The 12,599-nt window shown below is 36.5% G+C and overlaps 1 protein-coding gene across 2 annotated transcripts in view; it reads left to right on the forward strand.

The window, feature by feature from the left end:
* Fnip1 (folliculin interacting protein 1) overlaps positions 1-12,391 on the forward strand; it is a 71,971-nt gene extending 59,580 nt beyond the window's left edge. For both annotated transcript variants that reach the window (XM_051168143.1, XM_051168144.1), the window contains 4 exons: positions 856-1,024; positions 4,073-4,270; positions 7,267-7,382; positions 9,704-12,391. In XM_051168143.1, the coding sequence (XP_051024100.1) occupies positions 856-1,024; positions 4,073-4,270; positions 7,267-7,382; positions 9,704-9,782 (562 nt within the window). In that variant the 3' untranslated portion in view covers positions 9,783-12,391. The remainder of the gene's footprint in view (positions 1-855; positions 1,025-4,072; positions 4,271-7,266; positions 7,383-9,703) is intronic.
* Positions 12,392-12,599: the final 208 nt, after the last annotated feature.

Below are 12,599 nucleotides of genomic sequence, written 5' to 3' on the forward strand. Positions count from 1 at the left end.
GTGAGTAGAAACTTTCCACCTGAAACAGCTTCTGCAAAAGGATGTTCTATTCTTTTGTTTAGCCGCTCTCTAGAGATTTGGAGTAACTAACTTTAAAAAGAGTTTAGGGCTCCAAAAAGGCTCCGAAGTAAAAAGCACATGCCATATGGGCCTGATGATTTGCGTTTGATCCCTAAATCCCACAAACTGACTCCCAAGGGTTTTCCACTGACTTCGTGCACCTACACTCAAAATAATGATTAATACAATATTTTTTAATGTCATTATGGTGGTCAAATTCTCTTTAGCTCACAGGGAGAACTAAAGACTTGTTTCCCACGTCCTAAGTGAAATGTAGGAAATTGGTCTCTGTTTAGTTTTCAAAGCATTTTGTGAGTTATGCACATATACACCCCAGAGTGGACCTATGGTAAGCTTAGCCCTTAGGAGAGAATCCTTGAGGTGGTAGGGAATGAATAAATTGACCTGAGACAAAGAGGTGCTGTATATTTAAGGTGAAGTGCACAAGCAGAATATCCCCGCTTTGAAATGTGACAGACCCGGATTTTTAGCCACTTTCTTTGTTTTACACAGTGGTTTTCATAATCTGAATCTATTAGGAATATGTTGCAAATGTTTATAAGGTACGGCTATGCTGTTCGTCAGACTTCCTCTAGGAGAGAACAGTATTTCGTTGTCTGTTTTAGTCCTTAGGCTGGATTTTATATAATTTTACTCTGTTTATAGTTTATAAAAAGCAAGGGTACTGGAAAGACAGACTAGTTGAGTTCATAACCTTCCCTATCCCTTCTTCTGCCACTGGTAAAGATGTTTATTACTTACTAGATTTCTTTTCCTTGGTCATCTTTCTTTCAGGTCAAAGTTAATTGAAGTGAGTGCTGTTCAGCCCAACATTGCCAACTTTGGAAGATCATTGCTGGGTGGCTATTGCTCGTCTTATGTTCCTGACTTTGTTCTTCAAGGAATTGGAAGTGATGAGAGGCTCCGTCAGTGCCTGGTATCGGATTTGTCTCATGCTGTGCAGGTGAGATACTGTCACAGATCTTGAATATATTTAAAGCAAACTCTATTACTCTATTACAACCCAGAATTCTTTGTAGTTTAGTTTTAGACAAGCTGTGACTATATATTATCTGAATTCATCACTTCATATATAGTACCTGTGCTTTGCGTTTACCACTGTAAAGACAAGAATTGAGTTCTAGGAATTTACAAAATGGAAATTTGAAACATAAAAATTATTTCAGACTCATTGCATCAAAAGTTTAATATCCAAGAAAGAATTTTTTAATTCCTTTGCAGATTATTGCTTATATATAGAAACATAATTGGTCTGGTGTATTAATCTTTTATTCTGTAGCTTTCCTGAGCTCTTACCTGTGTTAGTTTTTCACATAAATTCCTTGGAATTCTTACAATTCACACCAGCAGTGAACAGTGTTACATTTTTCATTCCAGTCTTGATTATATTGGGTCAAATCTGTTCAGTGGTACATGGAAAGAAAGGAGGACAGAAGATAGTATCATCTTGCTCCCTATCCTAGGAGGGGGTCATTTCATCTTTCACTATTAGGAATATTAATGATAGGGTTTTTGGAGATAGATAAACTTTCATATGTGGAAGCGCCTTTTTTTCCATATCATTTTTGTAGTGATGGTGGTAGTGTTTGTTTGCTCATTTTTGTTGTGCTGGTAGTTTGGGGGGTTGTTTTGATTTGACTTTTGCTTTTGTTGAAACATTGTTGCTGTATAGCACAAACTGATCTAAAATTTTCAATTCTTAGTCTCTTATTTTAAGATTGTAGATGTCAGCTGGGTGTGGTGGTACACACCTTTAATCCCAGCACTCAGGAGACAGAGGCCGGTGGATTTCTGTGAGTTCAAGGCCAGCCTAGTATACAAAATACAAAAGTCCAAAACAGCCAAGGCTACACAAACCCTGTCTTGGGGGCCGGGGCATGGGGGTGGGGAGGGGAGATTATAGGTGTCTACCAACATGCCTGGCTCTTTCCAGCTTTTGGTTTACTGCTTTTCTCCTCCCCTGTTTCTTAGTATCATTTCTCAAAAAATTAGCCATGTGCATTTACTTGGAGCTTTCTCACATTGTTACTTTCTAAGGAACTGTCCATGTGTCCTGTCTCACCTGCAGTTCTTACGCACATTGCAGTGCTCTCCATCTGCCTCTCCAGTGGTTGTGCCCGCTTCATTTGTAACTAGTTTTCTACTCTCTTTTAAAGATGGATAGCTTCCTTGTTGACTGTCTAGGAAAGAATATTACTCAGAGTGGTTGTTCATTAACTGGATATAGGTATGGATGTTGAGGATGCCAAACTTAGGATCATGTAGGAGCAAGCTTGCTGCCTTACTTGTGTAATTATTGTAATGATAAAAGTGAGAGGAGAGCCAGGTGGTGGTGGCACACACCTTTAATCCCAGCACTCGGGAGGCAGAGGCAGGTGGATCTCTGTAAATTCAAGGCCAGCCTGGTCTACAAAGTGAGTCCAGGACAGCCAAAACTACACAGAGAAACCCTGTCTCCAAAAACCCAGAGAGAGAGAGCGGGGGGAGGGGGGGGGGAGGGAGGGAGGGGAGAAAGGCCATTTACTATCATTTTTGCTGCTCTTCTCTTTGGCCAGTGGTTTTGGGTTTTTTGTTTGTTTTCTTTTGTTTTTAAAGTCTATAACATATCTGAATAATAGAAGATACTGAAGTACTCAGCATTGCAGGATTATATTACTGATAGGCTGTGTACTCAGTCACCTTTATCCATCCATCATCTATCTACCTACCTGCGTACTTGCTGTTTTGCTTAGACAGGGTTTCTTATGTGGCTTGGCTGTTCTGGAACTTGCTATGTAGACCAGGCTGGCCTTGAACTCATAGAGATCCACCTGCCTTTGCCTCCCAAGTGCTAGGAGTAAAGGTGTGTGCCACCACTGCCTGGCATTGTTGTTTTTAATCCTTATTATAAAGAATTTGACTTCCTCTGAGGGAAGTCAAAAAGTATAGCCTTCTGCCTTAAAGCCTTTTACTTGTATTTCAGTGTAGTACCTCTCCTTGGCATGTGGTTCTGGGTTATATAAAGAGGCAGACTGAGCAAGCAAGTAAACAGACTTCCTCTATGGTCTCTACTTCAGTTCTTGCCTCAAGGTTCTGCCTCTAGTTTCTGTCCAGACTTTTCTTCATAATGGACTATATGACTGTAAGCTGAAATAAACTCGCTCCTCCTCATGGTTTTGTAATGGTGTTTATCACAGCATTAGAAAGAAAGCAAACTAAGATAGCCAATTAAAACATAGTTTTTCACCATTGGAATTATGAAAATATAGTGTGGTAAATGTATTAAGTAAGATGAAGATACATAGAATAGAAGAAATCCTTCATACTCTTCATATTCAAGCCTGATTTGAGTATTTTTTCAGTCCTTCATTTTCAAGTAAATGTAGACCTAAAAAGCACAATAGGGATATGCTAATGTGATTGAATGTAGGGAGATGGTTTGCACTTGTCAGTGTGTGTTGATAACTCAGGTTGGCACTTGTGGTCTTGTTCTCCTTTAAACATTGGATCTATGTGATACCCACGGGACCTGACAGATAGAAGAGTTAATGCACACACAGAAGTGTGTTTCACGGCATTACCAAATCGCCCCTGTGGTTCTGAGGAATGTTGATGGATCATAGCACAGAATTTTACTATTGTCCCATTAGTACAAATAAGTTTCTGTCAAAAAGAAAGGAAGAAAGAAATCTTATTTTGAAAGATTTGGTCTTTTCCAACTAAGAACCATGTTCTTCTAGTTGTCTGGCATGCACATTTGTGAGTAATGAAAAGGATTAGGGAGAGTTAAATTCTAGATTTAAGGATACAAAGTTTTACTGATGAATACAAAGTATGGTGGTGATTTCTGTAAAATACTTCAATGTATTTGTTATTAATCATTCTACTTTCTATCAAGAATTCTTCGGTAATAACTTATTTGATATATTTTTCTTTTTTATTAATTGGCATGTTCTACTTACATTATCTTTGAAAACTTTGCTTATCGTAGACTGAATTCTTTTCTTTCCAGCATCCAGTGTTGGATGAACCAATCGCAGAAGCTGTCTGTATTATAGCTGATATGGATAAATGGACCGTTCAGGTGGCCAGCAGTCAGAGACGAGTAACAGATAATAAACTGGGAAAGGAGGTGTTGGTTTCTAGTCTTGTTTCCAACCTGCTTCATTCCACACTTCAGCTTTATAAACATAACTTGTCTCCAAACTTTGTAAGTATACATAAGGCTTGAATGACTTTGAGTACTCTGCTAAATGAGCTTGGCTAATTGTACATACACTTAATATTCTTCATAGCTTTTATCATTGCTTTGCTGAAACAAGTATTACAATGAACATTTATCCTATTACCTCCAACCATTTGGAGATGGTCTCTAGAGCTGGGATATTTTGTAAAGTTAGGTTAGATCATTAAGGTTGTTTGGCCTTGAGTGTTGGTGCACATGATAGGACTAGTGGTCCACTAAGGAAGAAAGATGGAGAATGTTATGTTCCCACTGGTCTAGGAGACTACAGTGAGAAGGCAGCTGTCCATCCTCCAGAAAGAGCCCTCACTAGAACCCAGCAGTACATGCACCCAGATAACGGATTTTTCCATTTCAAGAATATGAGACAACCTTACTGAGGCTATTTATCTGGGGGCTAAGAATGAAAGGGATGCACCTAAATTTGTGCTCTCTGATTTCAGAAGCCAGATTTTTTATCACATGCAGTGTGGCCATGCAGTGCTCCTGGTTTGTGCAGGATGTCATTTTGGACCTCCATCATCATGTCAGACCTTTGAATAATTCTACTTGTGACAGTGATAGCCACTTGATACCGTCTCGCACTTTCACGGCTCATTGTTTCTCATGTTAATAGAACTATAAAGTAGCATGGCTCAAAAGCTCTCTGCATCTGTATGACAGACACTCAACAGCACTGCTCAGTGTCAAAAGACTGAAAGCCCCCCTAAGATTAGTAATGAAGAACCCTATTTTCAGCACTTTAACTTAGCATGGTACATAAGTCCTAGCCAGGAACTATTTAGCAAAACAGAAACAAAATACTTCAAATATTGGAAGGGAAGATAGACTTGATTTCTATTTGCAGACACATATTTCATGAGAAAAATTGGTAGAAATTGCAGGAGAGAAGACATGTAAAAAGAAGATGTCCTATGTCCAAGCTTTGGGAAAACTGAAAAAGAAATTAAGCAGTTCTGAGCTAGGCATTGTGACCACACCAGTGACAAGAGGCTGAAGGATTCAGGGCCAGTTTCGGCTACTTACTGAGTTCAAGACTGTTCTGTCTCATTAAAAAACAAACAAACAAACAAAATCCAAAGGGGGACGGGAAAGAAAACATTTACCACTTAAAATAGTTAAGAAATAAATCCTTAAGAAAGCAATGTAACCAAGAAAAGGAGTTATAATTGAAAAATATTACAGAGATGAGGTAGAAGAGGACATAAGTAGTGAAACACCCGTGCCTGTGAATTGGAAAACTTTGGGGTGTTTTTGTTTGTTTGTCGCTTCAGTTCAAGTTTAATGGCCACTCAAAACATTAGTGGCCGATGACCCACTACTGTCCCATTATATGGACTAAATGACCTGGCCTCACAGCACAACTCAGAATAGTTCTGCCAGACGAAGAAGAGTTGATCTCTCTAAACTTGTATTTGCTAGAACCACAGTTGGAAGATTTAGTAATCTACTTCCCAAACTGACATACATTGGATAGTTTCCCCATCAAAATCCTAATGAAAGATTTTTCAAGAATAGAAAATCAAGAGCTGGTAAGATGGCTTAGTGATTAAGAGCTCTGGCTGCTCTTCAGAGGTCCTGGGCTCAACTCTCATTGCCCATATGATGGCTCAAAATCATTTAAAGCTCCAGCTCCAGGGGATCTGATGGCTTCTTTGGGCACCACATGCCATGGTACACATATATACGTGCAGGCGAACATCCATATACACAAAATTTTTAAATCAAACCAAAAAAAAATTTTTTTAAAAGAATAGAAAGCACATCTTAATCCAGTCATATAGAACATAAGGGGTACGCAAGTGAGCCAAAATAATTTTGAAAGGCAAGTAGCCAGGCATGGTGATACATGCATATAATTCCTAGATTTGAGCTACACAGTAAGAAACACTATCTTAAAACAAAAACAAACAACAACAACAGAAAACAGCAGCAGCCAGGATAGACTGGGCCTCCCTTGATAATCACCTGCTTTGGAAGCCTGGGGAACCCAGCCTGAGCTGTCTAGAGGAGGGAAAGGAGAGAGACTTAGCCTGGTACCCTGGTACCCCAAGGCGCACAGATCCAGAAGGTCTACCTGGCACACTGCAGGTGGGAACTGAAAGCAAACCAGAACTTTCTCTTGGCTGAATCTGGAGGGCATGGGCAAAGAAGTTTTCACAGCAATTTTTTGTTACATAGATGGATGATTGAGATTATCTAGTAGTTAGTTTTTATTGGAGAGGAATTTAGTGTTTACACTTGAAACTCATATTTTCCCCTCAAACATATATATTTGTCATATTCAGAAAGTCATCTATTTTAGAAAACGTGTAAATTAATAACAAAATACAAAATGTGGATGTTTTAAGTTTTACTATTTTAAATTAGAAACCTCATTCAGCAAGGTATACAGTTCATTCTTTGAACTGTTAGAAACTTTTTTTACTTGAGAAAATATGTGTGTATGTGTGTATACTTAAAATATATGAGTATATAAAACATAAAAATGTTTTAAAGTCTTGTAAATGAATATTGATGGTCATTGTATGCAACATGTAGAATGCTAGTGAATTGTACATTTAAAATGGTTGAGACAGTAAATTCTATTGCAGTTTAGCAACAACATGGTAGGAGTTAACCTTTGATATTGACCCACAACATATCTGTGCTCATTTTCTGCTAAAACTACATATCTACTTTGTTCTGAATATAAATTTGTGTTGGAATGACCAAATTGAATTGTATTAAACTTGGTGCTCTGAAATTTGCTACCTGGGTGTGGTGGTGTATACTTGTAATACAGCACCCAAGAATTTGACGCCATCTTGAACTGTGTAGGGAGTTCAAAGACAGCCTCAGATATAAAGTGAAATTCTGTTGTTATTCTTCATGCTCTGTCCCTTTCAAGGAAAGGAAATTGATACTACTCAAAAGAATTGGAATGAGTTTTCTAACATAGTTTGCTCCTTCCCTAACTGCAGTGTGTAATGCACCTTGAAGATCGGTTACAGGAATTATACTTCAAGAGCAAAATGCTGTCTGAATACCTGAGGGGACAGATGCGTGTTCATGTCAAGGAGCTAGGAGTAGTTCTTGGGTATGTTCATGGTTTCTTCTCTGGCTTTGCTGTGTCTCTTGTCATGTTCCTCAGAACTACTTCATGTGTCTTTTCCTATTAGAAGCTAAGCTGTGCAGTGTTAGTGTTTAGGTTTCTCTGTATACAAGAGAAGTAGATTTCTGTTATTCACTAATATAAATGCATAGACTTTTCACCTACTCTACAGCTAACTCTCTGGAAAGTAACAGCTATCTAAAATGGAGGAAAAGGAAGTTGGTTTCTAAGCATAATTTAGCCTTATTCCATTTTGTGCTGTCAGCTTTTCTATGTTGTGTGTGTGTGCATGATAAAATTCTAGTTGAGGGATTAAAAGTTTTTTTTTTCCCTACGCTTAATTTCTATGACAGTAAAGGGATTAGCATCAATCATTTAGAATCTAGTGTATATGTCAAACCAAGTTAAAGTCTAAACTTTTTTGTCATCCATCTGGGGATTCACCCTGTAGCCTCACCCATAATAATATTCTACCAGAGTTATATATCATCCCCTTGCCCAATTGTTTAGTCATTCTGTAGTGTGTAGGCAATATCAAAATTGGAAATGGACAATTTTGTAAGTTAACACGTCCTTTGTCATATATTATGGCTGAACAGGTTTTGAGTGATTCCAAATATTTCTGACTTTAATATCATTTGTATACTATACCAAAGGGTGTTCAAGTTTCAGTGAGGCTTTTAGAGACTGGTTCTCCAGTATTTTGAAAATTAGAAACAGAATATGATCTTATTTTCCTGGAAAGTGAGGTGGCAGGGGGAGGGAGGCGGGGGAGAGAATATGAATGCAAGCACTATATTAATACCTTTAAAGAACCAAATTAACTTTTTAAATAATGTATATATAACCTAAGTTCATGGTACATTTGGTATAAAAATGGTACCATCATCTTTTTTAAAATTTCCAACCTCAACATTAACTCTGTAGATATTGTTTATTGTTACTCAACTCTAAAATGTATAAAAATAGGAATTGGCTTATACTTTATGTCAGTATGCAGTTGTGCAGTATGCAGTTAATATGGCTTGAATATTTCTTCATATGGATGCATACTGTTAGGTTTCATTTTAATGGTTGTATAGCACTCCATTTTATAATTTATAGTTTATAATTTTATTTCTGGAATGAAAATAAATTTTGATCTGTGTGGTTCCTGGGAGTAGAATGTTTGAGTAAAAGACGTGCATTTTTTTGACACGCATTTTTTTTTTCAAGACAGGGTTTCTCTGTGTAGCCTTGGCTGTCCTAGACTCACATTGTAGACCAGGCTGGTCTCGAACTCACAGGGTTCCACCTGCCTCTGCCTCCCAACTGCTGGGAGTAAAGGTATGTGCCGCCACCACCTGGCTGACGTGCATATTATTTTATACACAATTTTGATAACACTAAATTTTGTCTGCAAAGTAGTCTGAACAAGAAGCCGTCATCTATTAACCAAGCTAGTAGACTTTCAAAATTGTTACTCCTGAGCATATAGCATATGATTTTTTAAAATTCCTTAAATAGGTTAAATCTTAACTTTTTCTAAATTTATTGACCAATTTTCTTTTTCTGAAAAGTATTTGCATTTTTACATTTTTGTTTATTTTGAGACAGGGCTTCTCTTTGTAGCCTAGCTTGATCTCAAACTTGTGATTCTCTTCCTTCAGTCCCCTCATTGCAGGATTCAGGTGTGTACCACCATGCCCTGCTTTGAAACATTTGTGGTATGATGTGTTTTAAAGACATTTCCATTACTTAAAGCATATATTATAGAAATGTTTTTGGTTAAAAGTTCACAAAGACTTTTTATATTTTATAACTAGTAAATTGTATTTCTTGCACGTCTGTCCCTCAGTGAATGGCAGGTCAACTGTGGTGCTTTCCTGTGTCTATGCCTTGGCTTCCTTTGCATTTAGAAGCTTTCTTTTCCTTGAATCTGTGATATTACTATTACTGAAACTTTCCAAGTGTTGTTATCTTTTAAAAAGATTCATTTGTTTGTTTATTTATTTATTGTACATGACTGCTTTATACCTGCAGGCCAGAAGAGGGCACAAAATGTCATTATAGATGGTTGTGAGCCACCATGTGGTTGCTGGGAATTGAACTCAGGACCTCTGGAAGAGCAGTCAGTGCTCTTAACCTCTGAGCCACCTCTCTCCAGCCCCAAATGTTGTTATCTTTAGTTCCTTACTTTTTTCCTTTTATCCAGGGTGAGCCCTTAAGTGCTGAGATGCATTGGTAGTGTAGGAGTGACTATTGCCTGTAAGAGTCATATTTTGGATATGGAAAGTCTGAACTGAATTTTCTTTTCTTTATTTCAGGATTGAATCCAGTGACCTTCCTCTTCTGGCTGCTGTAGCAAGCACCCACTCTCCATATGTTGCTCAGATACTCCTTTAACATGCCTAGAGGCTAACTGTGTTTTAAAATTGAATAGAAACCAAGGAGGCAGGCACAGTGTGCATCTATGGAGTTGTTGCTGTTCTGTTTTGTGTGTTTGTTTTATCCATTAAGCTTCTGTGTGAATATGTCATCCCCAGGATGCTGTGTTGCATTGCAGTCTGTATCAACCAGATGACCTTTTATTTCTAACTGGATATCTGTGTAGTGGTAGATTTTCAACCAAGTGAAACTAAAGCAACATAAATAATTGGGGATGGGGTTAGCATTTGCAAAAGCCAAAGTATAACTTAGAAATTTCTGTGAATATCCAGGAATTTCGTGCAAACTCTAAAATGTTGTCGTAACTAATGAATAGCAATAGATATCTCATGATCAAATGTCAGAAATCTTCATTTCACTGATTTTTAATTTTTATTTCTGTGGTACAGAAATCTACAAGATCTTGATTTGTTTGTTGTTTTGCAATTCAGATCAACTAATTTCTAGTTATTTAAGTATTTTTAAAAACCTGTTAATTATGAGAAACTCAGAATGAGTGAAGATGTCATGTTTCTCATCTAAGTGTACATATGTATCTATTTTTTTTAAAAAGCAGGGATAGAAACACAATATTGATAAACATGCCTTTTTAAAAAAATATTTTTTCATGTAGCATTGTATGTAATGTTGAAATACTACCTTCTGATGATTTTTCTGTTTCACACACTCTAAAATACATTTAAAGCCAATCTTTTTGAGGCTGAAGGGTGTAGATTCCCTAAGAATACTACTTTTTACCATTTGTTTTCTAAGAATGAGCTAATTCTTATTAATATTTACATATTAATTTAATAAATAAAAATTCAGATTAAAAAGTGCACCAAAGCAATGGCAAAAACAATACTATATTTTTAAAATGTGCTCAGGTGATCACAAACTTTGATTTCAGTATCAACCATTATAAACCCTTATGAGTGGAATATTTGCTAATAATCCTCAATTTACACTAGTAGAAATAATAACTTTAAAAATGTTTCTTTAAGTGTTCTTTTCTTTCAAATGCTGATTGTTTTTCAAAGCTTTCCACTTACCATTTGTTGTCGTCTTTGTATAGTATAGATTGTTGCTTGTAAGAAAAGCTAATAAGGAACCAAACTCTTGTAAGTAATGTAAATAAAAAGGTGGGTAGATCATGTTTTCAATATACTCTACTACCTCAGTTTACTTGAATACTGAATTATAGCTTACTCTCTGCTTGTTTGGGCTAAAATACACATAATGCTAGAATTAAAGTTGGTTACTGTTTTCATTGACTAATTCTAAATTGTTTAGTTCAAAAAAAGAGAAACAAACCAAAAACAGCCCTACTTGCTTGTTCAGTTACTAAATACATTTACTATAAAACATCCATTCTTGCAATTTAAAATTTTCAGTAATTAATGAAAATCTTCAGTGTTTTATAGCGTTCAGAATCTTGAATTTATAGTGTCTGGTTACATTTTACCTTGCTCTTTATGTGTGTTCAAGAGAATTCCAACTAGAAAGAATAAATAGAATGTTTTAATGGAACATAAACCCAAAATTAGGGTACCTGCAGTTGGTCTTTGTTCTGTTAGCTGGTTCCAGTTAGTACCTGGGTCTCCCATGGATGACTTGGTGCCAAAGAATGTTTATAGATGTCGGGTTTTTTGTGTCCTTGTATCCCATTCATTAATGGGATTTCTCTGTTGTGTTCTGTTGAAATTCAGTGAGTAGATTTCTGTCAGAATTTAGAATCTGGAAAAGTTCCTCTATGGGCCATTGTACATTATTTTTTGATTGTGGCTCAGAATAATATGTAGCAGGTAAATAATGTTTTGGGATGTTTTTTTGATCATAGAACTTTTCATAGTTCTGTTTGAAATCCCCCATTAGTACTTAGTAATTCTAGTCTTTAATAAGTGAATGGCTTATGCACCTATTCTTCTCAAAACTCAGCTTTGCTGGAAAGGCCTGTAGTTTCTTAAAGACTCACTACTCCTTATAGGATTCCTGAGTTTGTGATACTTTTATCATCATATTCTTTACTTACTCAAAGCCCAAGGAATGAGCTGCTGCTACTTTACAGTGTGGCTGTGATTAAATGTGAAAAGAGTTTTGGCCTGTTTAAAATAATCTTTTCAACTGCTTAATGGTACAGACAAACATGTGCTACATATTAAAAACACCTGTTCATTGTAACAGGCAGTTAAAAAGGGATCTTTTATATTATAGGATTAAAACTAATTTTCTGTACATGTAAACTAATTGATTTGATTTTAAATATCTTGGCATTTATTAATATGTCTTAATTTTGAATTTGAAAATATCAAGTGCAATAAACCTACTAGTACAGATTTCATTTTGTTGCAGTTGGCACACAGTGCTGATGATCACTAAAAACAATTTGCATAATGCCTACATCCGGTAGCTGTCTTATGAGAATGTTCTGCTTTAAGTTATTTAGATAATGAATATATAAAATGTACATACTGTTTGTTGTTCTGAATACATTTCTCAAATGTACACCTGTATTATAATAATCTCCCAGTTCTAGGGGAAATTTGTGCAATAAACACACATGTCAATTTGATGGGCTGTGTTTGTGTTTCTTTCATATATTAGTGAGGCATATGTGGCACTTTGGACTCTCATATCAGACAGCCTCGATTGGTGCCCCAGCTTTGATACCTTGGAACATAGGACCTTTCTATATTGGTAGATTCTGTTAATACTTCACTAGATTGTGAGAGTTAAGTAAAATAACAATTGTTAATAATTTAGTTAAATGCCAAGACTCAGTATCTTTTGGGCTGC

This window comes from Acomys russatus, chromosome 25 (assembly GCF_903995435.1).
Source record: "Acomys russatus chromosome 25, mAcoRus1.1, whole genome shotgun sequence".
Taxonomy (NCBI): Eukaryota; Metazoa; Chordata; class Mammalia; order Rodentia; family Muridae; genus Acomys; species Acomys russatus.